The 21,771-nt window shown below is 36.4% G+C and overlaps 1 protein-coding gene across 3 annotated transcripts in view; it reads right to left on the reverse strand.

The window, feature by feature from the left end:
* ALKBH8 (alkB homolog 8, tRNA methyltransferase) overlaps positions 1-21,771 on the reverse strand; it is a 124,315-nt gene that overhangs the window by 26,714 nt on the left and 75,830 nt on the right. For all 3 annotated transcript variants that reach the window (XM_061440212.1, XM_061440210.1, XM_061440209.1), the window contains 2 exons: positions 16,694-16,845; positions 11,176-11,432 (listed from right to left, as the gene is read on the reverse strand). In XM_061440212.1, the coding sequence (XP_061296196.1) occupies positions 11,176-11,432; positions 16,694-16,845 (409 nt within the window). The remainder of the gene's footprint in view (positions 1-11,175; positions 11,433-16,693; positions 16,846-21,771) is intronic.

A 21,771-nucleotide genomic window follows, 5' to 3' on the forward strand; every position in this document is an offset into this window, starting at 1 on the left:
AAACAATGTACTTAACTCTTCCATTATCTATTTTACACATAGTAGTGTGTGTGTGTGTGTGTATATATATATATATATATGTATGTCAGTCCTAATTTCCCAATTCTTCCCACCCTCCCTTTCCCTGCCTCCACCCACTGTGTCTACATGCTCATTATCTATGTCTGCATCTCTATTCCTATTCTGCAAATCTACTATTTTTCTAAATTCCACATATATGCATTAATATATGATATTTGTTTTTCTTTTCTGACTTACTTTACTCTGTATGACAGACTCCAGGTCCATCCACATCTCTACAAATGACCCAATTTCGTTCCTTTTCATAGCTGCATACTATTCCATTGGATATATATACCACATCTTCCTTCATCTGTTAATGAACATTTAGGTTGCTTCCATGTCTTGGCTATTGTAAATAGTGCTGCAGTGAACACTGGGGTACATTAATATAACATCATAAAGCAATTATACTTCAATAAAAAAATGTATTTAACTCTGATAAGACACTGTGAGTCAGATATTATTATTACCATATTCCTGATGAGAAAACTCCATCTCAAAGAATATAAGTAATTTGCCCTAAGTTGAGCAGTAGTAAAGTGGGTGCAGGGATTTAAACCCAGGTCTGTTACACTCTAAAAATTCATGTTCTTCCTCTTGTCACATTTGTATTTAATATACATGTTCACTACAGTGTTATTTAGTAGCTCCAAACTGAATACAACCAAATGTCAAGTTATAGCCACGTCTTAGAATATTATAAAGTCCAGGAACTATATAAGACTACATATCAAGACAGAAATATTAAGTGATATATTTGAGTTATCAAATTGTATGCATACTCATGACTACATTAAACAAAATATAGGAAAAGAACACTAAAAGGATATCTTCACAATAAACTTGTTTATTATGGCATTAGGATTATAAGGGAATATATTTTACTTCACCCATTTTCTGAGTTGTGCCTATATTGTTTTTATTTCTTAAAAGTATAGAGCACATGAGCCACCCTCTCAAGTCTGGCTCCCACTGGTTCTGTGGTTCTTTTCTGTGTAATCTGCCTTAGTTTTTGTTAAGCCAGCATTTTGTGAGCATAGACTAAGAGACTGTGGTGCAGGAAAAAGGAATGTTATTTCTGGTATGCCAGATTTAAATATCAAACTAAGCAGTGTTTTCTGCGTGTGGGTCCCTACAGTCCCTTCCAAGGCAGTCATCCCGGGAAATTGGTTTTGGGGTGGGGACAGTCTAGGAACAGACCATCCAGCCTCTCCCATCTCCACTCTACTGGGCTCAGCATGAATTAGAAGGATAGGTACCACGTCTGAGTTTCAGATGCTGTTCTCCATATGGTCAGCCATGAGATCCGGAGAAGAGTTGGGGACTGTGGATGAAAAATCACTAAGAGGAAACATCAGAGCATTCTGGCTAAACCAACCTGACAAGGGTCATTAAAGATGACAGCACTATCCATCTAGCTGCTCAGAACATAAAGCCAGGCATCTGACTCCTCATTCTCTGGGGGACCTCACATCTAATCCATAGCAAATACTACTAACTCTAGAAACAAATAACAATGAAAACACGACAACTCAAAACCTATGGGACTCAGCAAAAGCAGTTCTAAGAGGGAAGTTTATAGAAATATAATCCTACCTCAAGGAACAAGAAAAACACTGAAGAGCCAACCTAACTTTACACCTAAAACAACTGCAAAAAGAAGAACAAAAAACCCTCAAAATTAGTAGAAGGAAAGAAATCATAAAGATGTGAGCAGAAATAAATGGGAAAAAAAAGAAAGAAACAATAGTAAAGATTAATAAAACCAAAAGCTGGTTCTTTGAGAAGATAAACAAAATTGACAAGCCTTCATCAAGAAAAAAAGAGAGAAGAATCAAATCAACAAAATTAGAAATGAAAAGGAGAGGTTACAATAGACATTGCAGAAATACAAAGATTACAAGAGACTATTCAGTTCAGTTGCTTGGTCGTGTCCGACTCTTTGTGACCCCATGAACCGCAGCACGCCAGGCCTCCCTGTCCATCACCAACTCCCAGAGTCCACCCAAACCAATGTCCATTGTGTCAGTGATGCCATCCAACCATCTCATTCTCTGTCGTCCCCTTCTCCTCCTGCCCTCAATCTTTCCCAGCAACAACTATATGGCAATAAAATGGATAGTTTGGGAGAAATGGACAGATTCTTAGAAAAGTCCAATCTTCCAAGACTGAACCAGGAAGAAATAGAAATTATGAAAAACACAATTACAAGCACTGAAATTGAAACTGTGATCAAAAATCTCCCCCCAAAAAAAAGCCCAGGGCCAGATGGCTTCACAGGAGAATCTATCAAACCTTTAAAGAAGTGCTAATGCCTATTCTTCTTAAACTCTTCCAAAAGATTACAGAGGAAGGAACACTTCCAAATTCATTCTACGAGGACACCATCACCGTGATACCAAAACCAGACAAAGACAATACAAAAAAAGAAAACTACAGGCTAATATCATTGATGAGCATAGATGCAAAAATCCTCAACAAAATTTTAGCAAACAGAATTCAGCAACATATCAAAACATATCAAAACAGCAACATATCATACACCATGATCGAGTTGGGTTTATTCCAGAAATGCAAGGATTCTTCAATATATGCAAATCAATCAATGTGATACATCATATTAACAAATTGAAAGATAAAAACCATATGATAATCTAAATAGATGCAGAAAAAGCCTTTGACAAAATTCAGCACCCATTTATGAATTCAGTTCAGTTCAGTCGCTCAGTCATGTCCAACTCTTTGCGACCCCATGAATTGCAGCAGGCCAGGCCTCACTGTCCATCACCAACTCCCGGAGTTCACTGAGACTCACATCCATCGAGTCAGTGATGCCATCCAGCCATCTCATCCTCTGTCGTCCCCTTCTCCTCCTGCCCCCAACCCCTCCCAGCATCAGAGTCTTTTCCAATGAGTCAAGTCTTCACATGAAGTGGCCAAGGTACTGGAGTTTCAGCTTTAGCATCATTTCTTCCAAAGAAATCCCAGGGCTGATCTCCTTCAGAATGGACTGGTTGGATCTCCTTGCAGTCCAAGGGACTCTCAAGAGTCTTCTCCAACACCACAGTTCAATAGCATCAATTCTTCAGTGCTCAGCTTTCTTCACAGTCCAACTCTCACATCCATACATGACCACTGGAAAAACCATAACCTGACTAGATGAAGTTTTGTTGGCAAAGTAATGCCTCTGCTTTTCAATATGCTATCTAGGTTGGTCATAACTTTTCTTCCAAGGAGTAAGCATCTTTTAATTTCATGGCTGCAGTCACCATCTGCAGTGATTTTAGAGTCCCAAAAAATAAAGTCTGACACTGTTTCCACTGTTTCCCCATCTATTTGCCATGAAGTGATGGGACCAGATGCCATGATCTTCGTTTTCTGAATGTTGAGCTTTAAGCCAAAGTTTTCACTGTCCTCTTTCACCTTCATCAAGAGGCTTTTTAGTTCTTCACTTTCTGCCATAAGGATGGTGTCATCTGCATATCCGAGGTTATTGATATTTCTCCCGGCAATCCTGATTCCAGCTTGTGCTTCTTCCAGCCCAGCGTTTCTCATGATGTACTCTACATATAAGTTAAACAAGCAGGGTGACAATATACAGCCTTGACCTACTCCTTTTCCTATTTGGAACCAGTCTGTTGTTCCATGTCCAGTTCTAACTGTTGATTCCTGACCTGCATACAGATTTCTCAAGAGGCAGATCAGGTGGTCTGGTATTCCCATCTCTTTCAGAAGTTTCCACAGTTTACTGTGATCCACACAGTCAAAGGCTTTGGCATAGTCAATCAAGCAGAAATAGATGTTTTTCTGGAACTCTCTTGCTTTTTCCATGATCCAGTGGATGTTGGCAATTTGATCTCTGGTTCCTCTGGCTTTTCTAAAACCAGCTTGAACAACTGGAAGTTCATGGTTCACATATTGCTGAAGCCTGGCTTGGAGAATTTTGAGCATTACTTTACTAGTGTGTGGGATGAGTGCAATTGTGCAGTAGTTTGAGCATTCTTTGGCATTGCCTTTCTTTGGGATTGGAATAAAAATTGACCTATTCCAGTCCTGTGGCCACTGCTGAGTTTTCCACATTTGCTGGCATATTGAGTGCAGCACTTTCACAGCATCATCTTTCAGGATTTGAAATAGCTCAACTGGAATTCCATCACCTCCACTAGCTTTGTTCGTGGTGATGCTTTCTAAGGCCCCCTTGACTTCACATTCCAGGATGTCTGGCTCTAGGTCAGTGATCACACCATCGTGATTATCTGAGTTGTGAAGATCTTTTTTGTACAGTTCTTCTGTGTATTTATGAATAAACGTCTTCAACTAATGGGCATAGAAGGAACCTACCTCAACTTGGTAAAGGCCATGTAAGATAAGCCTACAGCAAACATTATTCTCAATGGTGAAAAACTGAAAGCATTCCCTAGTCGAAGATCAGGAACAAGACAAGAGTGTCCACTTTCACTACTATTATTCAACATAGTTCTGGAAGTCCTAGCTAAAGCAATCAGAAAAGAAAAAGAAATAAAATGAATCCAGTTTGGAAAAGAAGAATTTAAGCTCTCACTGTTTACAGATGACATGATACTGTACATAGAAAATCCTAAAGATAGTATCAGAAAATTACTAGAGCTGATCAGTGAGTTTAGCAAAGTTGTGGGATACAAAATCAATACACAGAAATCACTTGCATCTCTACAGAGACACGTGTACCCCAATGTTCATCGCAGCACTGTTTATAATAGCCAAGACATGGATGCAACCTAGATGTCCATCAGCAGATGAATGGATAAGAAAGCTGTGGTACATATACACAATGGAGTATTACTCAGCCATTAAAAAGAATACATTTGAATCAGTTCTAATGAGGTGGATGAAACTGGAGCCTATTATACAGAGTGAAGTAAGCCAGAAGGAAAAACATAAATACAGTATACTAACGCATATATATGGAATTTAGAAAGATGGTAACAATAACCCGGTGTACGAGACAGCAAAAGAGATACTGATGTATAGAACAGTCTTATGGACTCTGTGGGAGAGGGAGAGGGTGGGAAGATTTGGGAGAATGGCAATGAAACATGTAAAATATCATGTAGGAAACGAGTTGCCAGTCCAGGTTCGATGCACGATGCTGGATGCTTGGGGCTGGTGCACTGGGACAGCCCAGAGGAATGGTATGGGGAGGGAGGAGGGAGGAGGGTTCGGGATGGGGAACACATGTATACCTGTGGCAGATTCATTTTGATATCTGGCAAAACTAATACAATTATGTAAAGTTTAAAAATAAAATAAAATTAGAAAAAAAAAAAGAAAACCACACACACACAAAAATAAATAAATAAATAAATAAAAAGAAAGAGGCTGATCTCTGTATACTGAGAGAAAATTAGGTGCAAAGCCAAGATGAAAAAAAGTGCAATGTTCTCTTGATTATGTTTAAGTAAAAGAGGATAAACACACAGATGTATATATGTGCAAAGACTGTGGAAGTAGATTGAAGAAACTATCATTGGGAGATGAGGGAGGGGGAACTAGGGTGAGAGGGAGACTCATCTGCTATTTTTTATCCTTTTATACTGTTGTAATTTCTGAAAATCAGCATGTATCATTTTCGTAATAATAAAACGATCTTTGTTAGATTTCTGGGTAAAAAAAAAAAAAAAAAAAGAAATCACTTGCATCTCTATATACTAACAATGAAAAATCAGAGAAATTAAGGAATCAATGCCATTCACCATTGCAACAAAAAGAATTAAATATTTAGGAATAAACTTACCTAAGGAGACAAAAGAACTGTACACAGAAAATTATAAGACACTAATGAAAGAAATCAAAGATGACATAATCAGATGGAGAGATATTCCATGTTCCTGGGTAGGAAGAATCAATATTGTGAAAATGACTATACTATCAAATTCAATCTACAGAGTCAATGTGATCCCTATCAAATTACCAATGGCATTTTTCACAGAACTAGAACAAAATGCTTCACAATTTATATGGAAACACAAAAGACCCCAAATAGCCAAAGCAGTTATGAGAATGCAGCTGGAGGAATCAATCTTCCTGACATCAGATTATACTACAAAGCTACAGTCATCAAGACAGTATGGTACTGGCACAAAAACAGAAATACAGACCAATGGAACAAGATAGAAAGCCCAGAAATAAACCCATGCACCTATGGATACCTTATTTTCAACAAACGAAGCAAGACCATACAATGGGGCAAAGACAGCCTCTTCAATAAAAGGTGCTGGGAAAACTGGACAGCTACATGTAAAAGAATGAAATTAGAACACTTCCTAACACCATACACAAAGATAAACTCAAAATGGATTAAAGACCTAAATGTAAAAACAGAAACTACAGAACTCTTAAGAGTAAAACATAGGCAGAACACTTGATGACAAATCAAAGCAAGATCCTCTATGACCCACCTCCTAGAGTAACAGAAATAAAAACAAAAGTAAAAAAGTGGGACCTGATTAAACTTAAAAATTTTTGCATAGCAAAGGAAACTATAAGCAAGGTGAAAAGACAACCATCAGAATGGGAGAAAATAATAGCAAGTGAAAAAACTGACAAAGGATTAACGTCCAAAACATACAAGCAGCTCATATAACTCAATGCCAGAAAAACAAACAACCCAATCAAAAAGTGGGAAAAAGACCTAAACAGACATTTCTCCAAAGAAAACATACAGATGGCTAAGAAACACATGAAAAGATGCTCAACATCATTCATTATTAGAGAAATGCAAATCAAAACTACAATGAGATATCACCTTATACCGGTCAGAATGGCCATCATCAAAAAGTCTACAAACAATAAACGGTGGAGTGGGTGTGGAGAAAAGGGAATGCTCTTGCACTGTTGGTGGGAATAAAAATTGATACAGCTACTATGGAAGACAGTATGGAGATTCCTGAAAAAACTAGGAATAAAACCAGCAATCCCCCTCCTAGGCATATACCCTGAGGAAACCAAAATCGAAAAAGACACATGTATCCCATTGTTCACTGCAGCACTACTTACAATAGCTAGAACATGGAAGCAACCTAGATGTCCATCAACAGATGAATGGATAAGACGTTGTGGTACACATACACAATGGAATATTACTCAGCCATAAAAAGGAACACATTTGAGTCAGTTCTGATGAGGTGGATGAACCTAGAACCTATTATACAGAGTGAAATGAGTCAGAGAAAGATAAATATCGTATTCTAATGCATATATATGAAATCTAGAAAAATGGTACTCAAGAATTTATTTATAGGACAGAAGTGGAGAAACAGACATAGAGAGTAGACTTATGGACATGGGGGAAGGGAAGGAGAAGGTGAGATGTATGGAAACAGTAACATGGAAACTTATCTTACCATATGTAAAATAGATAGCCAACAGGAATTTGCTGTATGGCTCAGGAAACTCAAATAGGGGCTCTGTATCAACCTAGAGGGGTGGAATGGGGCAGGAGATGGGAGGGAGATTCAAAAGGTAAGGGATAAATGTATTCCTATGGCTGATTAATATTGAGGTTTGACAGAAAACAATAAAATCCTATAAAGCAATTATCCTTCAATAAAAAATAAATTTTAAAAATAGCATATTAAGAACTACTGAGAAAACATGCAATTATAGGAAAATCAGATTGTCAACATATAGTTTAAAGGGCAGAGAAATAAGCAAAGGCATAAAGTACAATGAAAAGATCATATTAAACTCCTGATCTGAATTCTGTCTTGAGTAATAGCTAATCTCTCAGAGCCTCTGTTTTCTCATTATAAAAATACCTGCTTTTCAGGGTTAGCATGAGAATCAAATGAAATGATTCATATTAAATATTTAAATAACTATAAAAGCACTATGCAAATGTTAGTTATTATTGCTATATGAAACAAAGGATGCACAAGATTCTTGTCCTGAATTCTAGATATGAAGAGAAGTCCATGTAACGTACTCTGAGTTAGGGTACCCCACTGAGTTAAAAGACCATGCATTTTGAGGTTGTCACATTTCCTTCAAGATTATAGATCACATCATATATATATATATATATATATATATATATATATGGTGTGGTATTCTTCAATTTCATGTAAGAAATTGAAGGTGAATTCACAGATTTGCTCCTCACTATTCAACAAACCATTAATAAGTTTCTTTTATGTGTAAGTAAGTGGACATCAGACAGCCCTGCTGTGTCTGAGCTAACAGCCTGATGCTGTCACCATAGCTAGCCTCTAAGGTATCTCTCTTCTTAGAATGCCACACAGTATGAACTCTACAGTTGGAAATGAGGTTAAAACTTGTCCTGACACCTTGTAATCCTGAGCATGTCATAACCTGATCAAGTGTCAGCTTTCCCACTTCCCCATTATAGCACTTAGCACACAGCAGGTACTTGACACTGTTAGGTCCTTTCTGTTCCTTTCTTTACTGGGCAGTCAACAGTTAAAAAGCAAAGCCAAACAAAAACAGAAATGTATAAAAGAAACCTATATAATCATATCTTCAATTCTTACCATTATAGATACCTGACATTATTATTATTTTATTAAATTTGCAATCTCAACTATTTATAACAACCAAGAAAGTTCATACCAAATATTAATTATTTATCTAAGAAATACATCTGGACTAAAAGTACTTAAGAACAATGCACAAAACATCACTTGGCAAATAAGCTAGGCCAAGCTCTGGGTATGCATATCTCATCTATTATTGGAACAATTATAAAGGCCATAAGTTTCTTGAAGGTATAAAATCTTTTTGGTAAATTTTAACTCTGAAAATAAAGCCAACAGCTAATGCTGATGCTAGGAATGAAGAAGTCTGAAAAAGAAGTGTTTCTTAGCCAGAATATAGAAATTTTGAGTTAAATAGCAAAAGAAAAAGTGCATGCATACCTCAGATAGGAAAAGAACAGATTTACTTATAAAATAAATGAATAGTTGTTCATAAAACTATTTCTAAGAGAACCCAAGCTAGGATTTAAAAAATATACTTTGTTAGAAATTATATAAAACAGTGATACTAATAATTTTTTAGATTTTGAGACTATCCTACATTTGAATACTTAGAATAATGTCTCAGGTCACATCATCTCATGAATGTCAAGAAACGCACATGTTTTCATGCTCAAAGATGCTGTTCAAAATACACTCAAATATCATTGCTCCATCCAGGTTGGGGTCTCAGCAGCTTAAAAGAGTAGGTTTCTCTTTTATCATACATAATTCCATTTCTTGTATAATGAAAACCCTAACTCCAACCCAGACAAGCAGTTTTCATTCATTCATGAACAACATCTACCGAGCCTTCTCTAAGGTCAGAAAATGCCAGTAGAAGAGCGGAAAGAAAAGAATACATGCAGCCTGCCACAGATGAAGTGAATGCAGATAATGGAGAGTGAGGGCACTTGTGATTTTCTAATTCTTCTGAATATATTCCTTCTTGAATCAGCTTTAGATTCTTCATTCAGATTATCAAGAAATCATTTGTCTCGACTGTAAAAGGATAATGTTATACTGTGACTGAATCAATGTGGCTGACTTCAACCTAGTTTCACTGTCACAAATGATACCTGACTAGATAAAGCTGTAGGTTACCATCAAGAAAGTGTAAAAGCAGAACTCACTGAAAAACATTTTTGGACAGTACCTTAAGATTAAAACATCAGAAGATATATTGTTTGAAACTATGGTTAGAGCTGTGACAAATCTAAAACCTATCTCCTCTTAAATATAAACAAAGTTAATTCACAAGACCTTATTCTTTATAAACTAAAATTTAGTTGTAAGCATGATGGCAATATATGAATACTTATGTCTTATTTTTATGAAAAGCAATTCTTTTGTCTGCCTCCTAATGAAGAAAGTCTACCTTTCCTCAACTGCAGTATTACCTTTCTTTCTTTATGTAGGTGTATAATATCTAGGATGAGGTAAAGATTACAAGCAATCTGACATACTACAACAGCCCATGAGTGAACTGCTCTCATTCCCCTTACATAATCCCCTTACTCTAGTCCTTCCTTCCCTAACTTTGAGAAAGGGAAGCTCCAGTCCTCAGAGAGTAGTGCGGACAGGAGTATTTATAAACAACACAGTAATGCACGGAGAACTTCCTACTTCCTAACATAGCAGGGAAAAAAAAGTGATCCCTAAGAAAAGGAAATTGTAAAAACTGAAAACTTTGGCATCAGAGAGAAGTGGGTTCAATCCTAGGTAGAGCACTATAACCTTGGTCAAATTTTTAATCTACTTGAGGCTTAATTTTCTCAACAGAAAGACAATAAATACTAACCTTTTTTTCTACTATGAGTAAAAGAATACTAGATTTGGAGTCATAAGGCATGGGCTCAAGTTCTAGTTATCTCCTTTAAGACAGGGAGAGGCTACCCACTCCAGTATTCAGGCCTGGAGAATTCCATGAACTACACAGTCCATGGGGTCGCAAAGAGTCAGACACAACTGAGCGACTTTCACTTCTTCTTAGTTGCTCAGTCGTGTCTGACTCTTTGCGACCCCATGGACAGTAGCCTGCCAGGCTCCTCTGTCCATGGGGATTCTCCAGGCAAGAACATTGGAGTGGGTTGCCATGCCTTCCTCCAGGGGATCTTCCCAACCCAAGGATCAAACCCAGGTCTTCCACATTGCAGGCAAATTCTTCACTGTCTGAGCCACCAGGTAAGCCCAATAATAAAATACCAAGGAAATAATATAAAAACTCTGTGAGACTCAGTTTCTTCAATTATTAAAGATGGATCAAAGTATCTACTTTATACTTCTTATGAGGAACTAAGCAAAGAAAATGTTTCCTATAAATAAAAATCCTTTTTATAACCTATAAAGTTATATAAGATAGTTTTACTGATAAAGTAATCTTCTTAGAAAGCATAATCTAAAGGGAACAAAAAGCCAAGAAACTACAAATAATGGCATGCCTCTAAATTTCTAGGGGAATAAAAAAGAATAAGAGTGTTCATTAATTTTCAACCTGTTATAAATTTTCTGCAATGACCTAAAAACACAGCATTATAACATGAGGAAGGTGATAACCTTTACAAATAAAGCAAAAATAAAGCCAGAAAAGGTAATTACTTGCCATATATAACTCGTTATTGATGCCAAGATACTTTCCATTTCCACATCCAATATCAGCAACTAATGAACCACTTGGCAAAGCTTTCAAAAACTCGACTATATATGGCCAAGGGGTGTGTCTCGTGCTGCTGAAGTGCCTAGCAATTTCCTCATAAACCCGATGGACATAATCTTGCTCCAGTTGTAAGGCTTCTTTATCACTCTCTGGAAATGATGCAGGAGTCTCCTTCATCTGGCTATCACAGACCAAAGGGTAACCTGATGAAAAAAATAAAGCAATATAAACCATTTATTTATTTTTAGGCCATGCCATGTGGGATCTTAGACCCCCAAACAGAGATCGAGTCCAGGCCTCCTGCATTGGAAGTGCAAAGTCTTAACCACTGGATTGCCAGGGAAATCCCTAAACCATTATTTTTATCCAAATGAATAATAAAGTTATGACTGCTTTCACAAAAGAAAAGGCAAATCAATCCACATTTGATGACCAGGGATAAGTAGGTTCTTATTTATCATTTTAAAAAAGTAGTTCTTACCAGTTATATATGTGAAGGGTCTAATATAAAAAGGGGTAAATCCATCTGCAACAAAACATGACTATAATTCTGCATGCCTTATATTGAAGATGCTTATTTCATCTTAGGATTAAGGGTCCTCCTATTCAAGAAAGGATCTTGATGGGCCTGGCCTAACCTGAAGAAACTTAGCAATTAACAGGATTTAGGGGTTTTGTCTTAGTAGGAGTTCTGGGGACCCTAATACTCTCAGAAGAAGAACCAGACCTAGAAACTGTGTGATTTGGTAATAATCACAAGATTTAATGAATACTATTTGAAGTGGTTTATATATATTGTCTCACAGTAACACTGTGAGGTAGGAACCAGTACATTCATTTTACAGATGAGGAAACTGACACAGAACATTAAATAATGATACTAAAGTGACAAAGATGGTAAGTCACAAAGTTAAGATTTGAACCCAGGCAACGGAAACTCCAAAACCCACATTCTCAATGACTACATTGTGCTGCCTCCTTCCAAAAAAAAAGGTAAATCATAAGGAGAACACAAAGTAAACGAGGTGACTGAGGAAATTTAGAATACAATATGTCAAATTAATTTTGAATTTGTTTCCTGTTCTTTATAATAACATCTAATATTCATTTCAAATTCTTCCTATTCTCTGCTATGCTCTAAATTCCCTTTATCTTCAGCCAGCCTGTGACACACATCTTTTTATGGGTAGTATACTAGATAATCAGAGAAGGCAATGGCACCCCACTCCAGTACTCTTGCCTGGAAAATCCCATGGACGGAGGAGCCTGGTAGGCTGCAGTCCATGGGGTCGCGAAGAGTCGGGCACGACTGAGTGACTTCACTTTCACTTTTCACTTTCATGCATTGGAGAAGGAAATGGCAACCCACTCCAGTGTTTTTGCCTGGAGAATCCCAGGGACGGGGGAGCCTGGTGGGCTGCCATCTATGGGGTCGGACACGACTGAAGTGACTTAGCAGCAGCATATTAGATAATAAAGGAAAAAGGAGTGTTCCCAGAGAAATCACAGACAAGACTTAAAGCAATATATATAAATCATATGGCAGCAAAGAATTGGGCTATAGCATTGATGACTTCAGGAGTTTTCCCTAAATGTAACTAGAAGATGCCAAATCTTAAATGGGGGTGGAACTATCTAGTCCCTACTAATGAGTAAAGTGAGGCTCTAAACACTTTATGTGGACATTTAAGAAAAGAGTAACCCTAGAAACTTTGAGGGCTCTAACATACATGTGGCAACAGATAGGTTAGTATGTCAGTTACAACAGAATTACAATTACACTACAATATACAAATTCCTTTCAACTAGTCTTGGTAAAAATCGTATTCTCTTGGAAACTATGAACATCTAAATTAGGTAAAGGGAGGATCACTTAAATCCACAAATTTTGACTAAAAGTATCTAAAAGTTGGCCTTGAACTTTAAAAAAAAAATCTGTAAACTGAATAATCAGAGCTTCTTACACCATCCCTTACACTAAATTAATAAATTCAGCGCTCCCATTTCATTTAGTTTATGCTTTCCAATTTCTTAGTCTCTTTTTTTGTTGTTCTTTCTCAGGCCTTTATCAGGTGTAGTCGAAAAGCTTTTATACACACACACATATACATACATAAATAGTAAGTATAATATATACATTTTAGAAACTTTACAAATTTTTCCTTAGCTAAAAAATTTATGACATTTTGGTCCCATTTGTTTGACTAAGTATGAATAGAATGCTAGATTTCTAATTTATATTCACTCAAAACTTTATATAGGTCCAATTATTCTGGCATCTAGTATTACTGTTGAAAGTCTTAAAAGCTTATTATTTTATTAATATTTGAAAAAAAATTGAGGCCTGAAACTTCTAAACCAATTCTGAAAGTAAAGAAATATTATGTTGTAAAAAAAAAAAAAAGGAAATTACCATATGATACAGTATTAGTAACTAAAGTTCAGGTTTTTTTCAAATTTCACTTATGCCAGTGTCCATTATTTGTTTTCATAACTTATCTAATATTCCACATTGTATTTAGTTGCACTGAGCAGCTTCAGCTGCATGAAATAAATTTTCCTTTCATTTTTATCCTGTTACAAATATTTTCCAATTTTCCTTGTTATGGCTTCTTAGATACACCCATCATTTAAAAATAGACATTTAATTGCCAAATGCATGGAGATTTTTAAATATCCTTGATATTAATTTATCATATTGATATTAATTGCTCACTTAAATGCTTTCTTCTCCGCAATCACCCTCTGTGTTTTTTCAGTCTTTTAACCTTCCTGAGGCTTTCAATGGCTAGCCAAAGATCTCTCTTGGCAAATGTCACACTGCACTTGAAAATATGCATGTTATTTTCAAATATCTTTTTCTATCGATTTCTAACATAATTCCACAGTGATAACAGACTCTGTATGATTTCAAAACCTTTCAGTTCAGTTCAGTTGCTCAGTCGTGTCTGATTTTTTGAGATCCCATGAACTGTAACACGTCACGCTTCCCTGTCAATCACCAACTCCAAGTGCTTGCTCAAACTCATGTTCATCAAGTTGGTGATGCCATAAACCATCTCATCCTCTGTTGTCCCCTTCTTTTCCTGCCTTCAATTTTTCTCATCATCAGGGTCTCTTCCAATGAGGCAGTTTCAATGATGTTCAGGACTGATTTCCTTTAGGATGGACTGGTTGGACCTCCTTGCAGTCCAAGGGACTCTCAAGAGTCTTCCCCAACAACACAGTTCAAAAGCATCAATTTTTCGGTGCTCAGCTTGCTTTACAGTCCAACTCTCACATCCACACACGACTACTGGAAAAACCATAGCTTTGACTAGATGGACCTTTATCGGCAAAGTAATGTCTCTGCTTTTTAATATGCTGTCTAGGTTGGTCACAGCTTTTCTTCCAAGGAGTAAGCATCTTTTAATTTCATGGCTGCAGTCACCATCTGCAGTGATTTTGGAGCCCAAAAAAATAAAGTCAGTCACTGTTTCCACTGTTTCCCCATCTATTTGCCATGAAGTGATGGGACCGGATGCCATGATCTTAGTTTTCTGAATGTTGAGTTTTAAGCCAAAGGCTCTTTAGTTCTTCACTCTCTGCTATAAGGGTGCTGTCATCTGCATATTCAAGGTTATTAATATTTCTCCCAGAAATCTTGATGCCAGCTTGTGCTTCATCCAGCCCAGCATTTCATATGATGTACTCTGCACAGAAGTTAAATAAGTAAGGTGACAATATACAGTCTTGACGTGCTCCCTTCCCAATTTGGAACCAGTCTGTTGTTCAATGTCTGCCTCTAACTGTTGCTTCTTGACTTGCATACAGGTTTCACAGCAGGCTGGTAGGATGGTCTGGTCTTTCCATCTCTTTAAAAATTTTCCACAGGTTATTATGATCCACACAGTCAAAGGCTTTGGCATAGTCAATAAAGCACAAGTAGATGTTTTTCTGGAACTCTCTTGCTTTTTTGATGATCCAAAGGATGTTGGCAATTTGATCTCTGGTTCCTCTACCTTTTTTAAATTCAGCTTGAACATCTGGAAGTTCTCAGTTCACTACTGTTGAAGCCTGGCTTGGAGAATTTTGAGCATTTCTTTGCTAGTGTGTGATCATGAAAATTGTGCACCTTGTTTTACGTCCCTGGATATTCTAATGTCTCCTGGTTCATAGTCTATGGGAACTTAAATAGAATTTGTACCCTGCTGCTGTGTGAAAATTTGTATAAATCCTTAATTTTGTTGAGCTGGTTCATAGTGCTTTTCAGGTCTACTATATCCTTCTATTTTTCTGTACATTCATTCTATTATTTTTTGAGAGTTTGATAATGAAACTCCAAATAAAAATCTTGATTTATCTACTTAAAAATAATTGTAATATATTGTAAAACTATATATTATTTTTTCTGTATTTTCCAAGTCTCCTGTAAATGTTATCATACTTTTATAACTTAAAAAATAAAAATTACTTAGTTAATGTCCTTAACAACAAGAAAAATATTGGCATAAGAAAACGAACTTTTCTCTCCTACTAGACTTCAAGTTCCTGGGATACAGAGCCATGCTTTACTTTTTTATAGCTTGTAAATCTATGGCTGTGTTAGACATTCATCAAATGCTAAATAAACATTTTTAATCAATGAAAAAATTGTGATATTTTAAGTCTTCATTGCCACTTTTAGCAGAAGAAACAAAAATCTGTTAAAACCTATTTTAAGCTTTTCACTAACATGACAATATCAAAAATGAAGCTTTCAAGTTTCCTAACAGAATAATATCATGCACATATAAAAAGGATTTCTAATTTAAAACATAATTTTAAGATAACTAAGTCCAAAAGCTCCTGTTGAGATACCTTCCATAATTGAAACCACCAAAATGTAAAAAGAATCTTAACATCACTGTCATTACTTATAAAACAAAAAGGGATTTTAATTTATTGAGTCTAAGAAAAACAGGTAATGATGCACTTGTAGAGACAATACAAAACAGCATCCTCCTGACAAGTTTTTGAACACTCCTTTCCAAATAAGACAAACCACTCTTTATCCCCCTAAAGTTATCTACTTATTAGAGAACAATTTGTCATCCTCAATTTCCCTGTTGCATTAATGAGAAGTAATTTAAAAATGTGATAAGCTGTTTCACGAAAAAATCTATTTTTGTACAGTGATACTTTAATGCCCCCAAACTGTAGTCCTCTTAACCATGAGTACAATAAATAAAACATTTAGAATCCAATAATGCTCAAGTACTATGTTTAAGGAAAATAAAGATGAGTAAGATACAGTTCCTGCCCTCAAGAAATATAAACTCTAATGTGGGTGGTTAAGAAAAGTATAAGTAAGTACAATACAAGGCAGAATATGGTAAATGCCATTACAGGAGTTAAGATAAAGCTCTTCTCAGTTCTGATGGACTTAAAAAGATTTTCAAACTAGATTTACTCCATTTACAGTAGAAACAAATTATATACTTACTACAATTACAAGGTGTTTGCCTCACTTTCCTAAATGTAAATGATGTCCGTATTCCCCTCTTGTTTAAAGTTAAGTCTTCAACATCACTGATGATAATTCCACTTTTGTGACCCTTGGATGCTTGAACAGTATCAAATTTTCTGGGTGTGATTCTAGAAACAACAGTTAATTTATTTAACATTGTATTCATAAAAAATATTTCAGGTCCTTTAAAAACATTAAGAGAATACAGTAAATCTACAAGAATTTGTTGCAAATGTTAAACAAAGAAATAGAAGTCTCCTGTCTCTTAGGAAATCATCTCCAGGGTAATCATTAAAAGAATTTACAGTTAACTAACTATTCAAGGGGGAAAATAGAATAATAACAAATGTTTAATTAATATCAATGCCAAGAGGGAAAAAAAATAAGAAACAGATGGCAAAAGGGAAATAGCAAATTTCAATCCAATTATCAGTAATTATGTTGAATGTAAAAGGACTTCAAATCCAATTAAAGAACAAACAATTTCAGATTGGATTTTTTTTAAAAATCCAAGTACATGCTGATTACAAGAGATACACCTTATAATAAAGAAAGAATGGTTGAAAAACAGATAGAAAAAAAATACAACATACAAACAACAATTATTTTGCATATACTTAGCAAAGCCAGAGAAAAAGTGGTATAGTTATACTAATCACAGAAAGTAGAAGTGAAATGAAGTGAAGTGAAGTCGCTCAGTCGTGTCTGACTCTTTGCGACCCCATGGGCTGTAGCCTACTAGGCTCCTCTGTCCATGGGATTTTCCAGGCAATAGTCCTGGAGTGGATTGCCATTTCCTTCTCCAGGGGATCTTGCTAACACAGGGATCGAACCCAGGTCTCCCGCATTGTAGACAGATGCTTTACTGTCTGAGCCACCAGGGAAGTCTACAGAAAGTAGCCTTTAAGGCAACTGGTATTAATAGAGATAAACAGGAACATTTCATAATGATAAAAAGGTCAATCCAACAAAAAACATAAAAATTCTACATATTTGTACACACCTAATAGGGCATTCTCAAAATATATAATCCAAAAAATGAAAAAAAAAAATCTAAATGGAGAAATACATAAATATCTTTGGAATTTCTAATATATCTTTCTCAGTAAGTGAAATCTAGCTGTGAGACAAAGACATCAACATCAGAAAACAACAGATAATGGAACAAAAAAGCATATGATTAACACAGATACAATAAGTAAAACAAAGATGCAAAATAAAAAGAGAAAAGTACAAGCCATTGTAAATTTTAAGAAAGTTTAAAGGGAGTCTTGGAAGTACGATCAAGCTTTTGAATAGAAAAAAGAAATCATTTGGTATGATTCTTGCTAAAAGTAAAAAAACAATGGCCTTTTCAAAGTTAAATTTATAGAGTGAAATGCATAGATCTTAAGTGTATAGTTCATGCGTTTTGGCAAATGTATACAACCATGTAGCCACCATCCCAATCAAGATGTAGAATATTTCCAATTAACCATGAAACTCCCTCATGCCCTTTTCCAGTCAATCTTCCCCGCTCCTCAAAGCAACCACTAACCTGGTTTCCATCAGCACAGTTTGCCTGTTCTTGAATTTCATATATAGTTGGCACTATCTTCTCTCTGGCTTTGCCCATTCCACATAATTTGGAGATTGAGCCGTGCTTTTTGTGTTTCAGTAGTGCATGTTTTTCTTTAATCACTGAGCAAATGTCACTATATGAACATGATGCAATTTATCCAAAATCTCCTGTTTACTAATATTTAGTATTCCCAGTCTGGGACTATTACAAATAAAGCTTATATACATTTCTTTCAGATACATTATTTTATACTCCTGGGAAAATACTTAAGAGTGAGATTGTTGGGTCAGAGGGTAAGAAAATACCAGTTTTCCAAAATGGTTGCACAGACTTTTATACTCCCACAAGCAGCATATGAGAGTTTCAGGCTCCTTGACATTCTCACCAAAACAATGTAAGTTTTAAATTTTAATAATTTTAGCAAGTGGAAATTGACATGAAACTGTAGTTATAATTTGTATTTATCTGATGACCAATGATACTGTATTTCTTTTCATGTGCTTTTTAGCCATTCATAGATCCTTCTGGTAAAGGATCTGTTGAACAGATCTTATGCCCAATCCTTTGTTATATATATGTACTATGGATATTCTTCCCCAAGTATAGATTGATTTTTCATTTTCTTGATGCTGTCTTTTGATAAACAGAAGTTTTAAATTTGGATGCAGTTATTTTGTCTTCTTTTTCTTCTAGTGTTCTGAAACCTTTCTCAAGGGGGGAAAAAAAAAACTTTGCCTACCTCAGATTTGCAAAAGTATCCTCTTGTATTGTCTTCTAGACAGCTCATAATTTGTGTTTACATTTAAATCTATGATCTACCCCATATTAATTTTTGTGAATGGCATGAGGTATATCAAGGTTAATGCTATTTCCACACAGATCTCTGATTTTCCCAGCACCATCTGTTGAAAATTTTCCATTCCATAATGAACTGTATTGGCATCTTTGTCAAAAATCAGCTGACACTACATCTATGAATATATTCTGTCTCACTGATTTATCTGTACAATACTACTATACTCTTTTGATTAGGTAGCTTTATACACAGTAAATCTTAAACATCAAGTAGAATAAATCCTCCAACATTGGTCCTATGTTCAAGATTGTTTTGGTTATTCTCTATCACTCACATTTCCTGATAAATCTTCAGTTCAGTTCAGTTGCTCAGTCGTGTCTGACTCTTTGCGACCCCATAAATTGCAACACGCCAGGCCTCCCTGTCCATCACCAACTGCCGGAGTTCAATCAAACTCACGTCCATCGAGTTGGTGATGCCATCCAGCCATGTCATCCTCTGTCGTCCCCTTCTCCCCCTGCCCCCAATCCCTCCTATCATCAGAGTCTTTTCCAATGAGTTAACTCTTTGCATGAGGTGGCCAAAGTACTAGAGTTTTAGCTTTAGCATCATTCCTTCCAAAGAACACCCAGGGCTGATCTCTTTTAGAATGGACTGGTTGGATCTCCTTGCTAGGGACTCTCAGGAGTCTTCTCCAACACCAGAGTTCAAAAGCATCAATTCTTCGGTGCTTAGCTTTCTTCACATTCCAAATCTCACATTCATACATGACCACTGGAAAAACCATAGCCTTGACTAGACGGACCTTTGTTGGCAAAGTAATGTCTCTGCTTTTGAATATGTTATCTAGGTTGGTCATAACTTTCCTTCCAAGGAGTAAGCTTCTTTTAATGTCATGGCTGCAGTCACCATCTGCAGTGATTTTGGAGCCCCCAAAATAAAGTCTGACACTGTTTCCACTGTTTCCCCATCTATTTCCCATGAAGTGATGGGACCGGATGCCATGATCTTCGTTTTCTGAATGTTGAGCTTTAAGCCAACTTTTTGACTCTCCTCTTTCACCTTCATCAAGAGGCTTTTTAGATCCTCTTCACTTTCTGCCATAAGGGTGGTGTCATCTGCATATCTGAGATGATTGATATTTCTCCCAGCAATCTTGATTCCAGCTTGTGCTTCTTCCAGTCCAGCGTTTCTCATGATGTACTCTGCATCTAAGTTAAACAAGCAGGGTGACAATATACAGCCTTGACGTACTCCTTTTCCTATTTGGAACCAGTCTGTTGTTCCATATCCAGTTCTAACTGTTGCTTCCTGACCTGCATACAGATTTCTCAAGAGGCAGGTCAGGTGGTCTGGTATTCCCATCTCTTTCAGAATTTTCCACAGTTTATTGTGATCCACACAGTCAAAGGCTTTGGCATAGTCAATAAAGCAGAAATAGATGTTTTTCTGGAACTCTCTTGCTTTTTCTATGATCCAGCGGATGTTGGCAATTTGATCTCTGGTTCCTCTGGCTTTTCTAAAACCAGCTTGAACATCTGGAAGTTCATGGTTTGGGATCTGCTTATCAATTTCTACAAAAAAAGTCCTTTTAAGATTGTGATTAGAATTACACTAAATCATTAGACCAATCTGGGAATAACTGCTATCTAACAATATTAAGTTTCTATCCATGATTATGATATCTCTTATCTCTTCATTTATTTTGGCCTTCTTTAATTTCTCTTAGCAATGTTTCATGATTTTTAGCATACATGTGTTGTGTATCTCTTGTTAAATCTACTCCTAACACTTAACTCATTTGAAGCCAAGTTTTCTGCTTGATTTACTTTAGCAAGGCTATATGCCTATAGAAGTAGATTTCATGCTCACAGAGAATGTGCCAAGCCTGAAAGATGTCAGCAGATTTTTAAAAAGCATAATTTTATACTAAAGTTGTTGATACATCAAGAAACAAATATGTTGACTACACACCTAGAAAAGAGAAAAATCAACCATATAACTAAAGTGGGCTTGATCCTAGAATGAAATAATATGATGTATTTCAATTTTCATTTGGTCACTGTTCACTCAGCCTGATCCTAGAACTGGATTCCCAAAATGCAGCAGAACAAAAAATAAGTGGGACTACATCAAACAAAAAAGTTTCTGCACAACAAAAGGAAATCATTAACAAAATGAAAAAGAAACCTATGGTATTCCTATGGCATGGGAATTCTTATGGAATGGGAGAAAATATTTGCAGATTAAATATCTGATAAGGGTTAATATCCAAAATATATTAAGAACTGGTGGGGGCCAAGATGGTGGAGTAGGAAGACCCTGGGCTCACGTCCTCCCAGCAGCACACCAAAACTACAACTATGTATAGAGCAACTATCAATGAGAACAGCCTGAAGATTAGCAGAAGAGATCTACAACTAAAGACATACAGCAGGAACCACAATGATATGGGTAGAGGGGCAGAGATGTGGTAGAGTCAGGATCCATACCCCAGAGATCTGAGCCCCACATCAGGCTCCCCACCTGAAGGTACAACACGGGGAAGATGAGGTCCCAGAACACTTGACTTTGGAAGCCAGCAGGGCTTAATTTCTGGAAAGCCAGAGGGCTAAGGGAAATAAGAGACTCCACTCTTACAGGGAGTCTCACATGCTTCAGGACCCAGGACAGAAGCAGCAATCTGAAAGGAGCCTG

The sequence above is a fragment of the Bos javanicus genome, chromosome 15 (genome assembly GCF_032452875.1).
Source record: "Bos javanicus breed banteng chromosome 15, ARS-OSU_banteng_1.0, whole genome shotgun sequence".
Classification (NCBI taxonomy): Eukaryota; Metazoa; Chordata; class Mammalia; order Artiodactyla; family Bovidae; genus Bos; species Bos javanicus.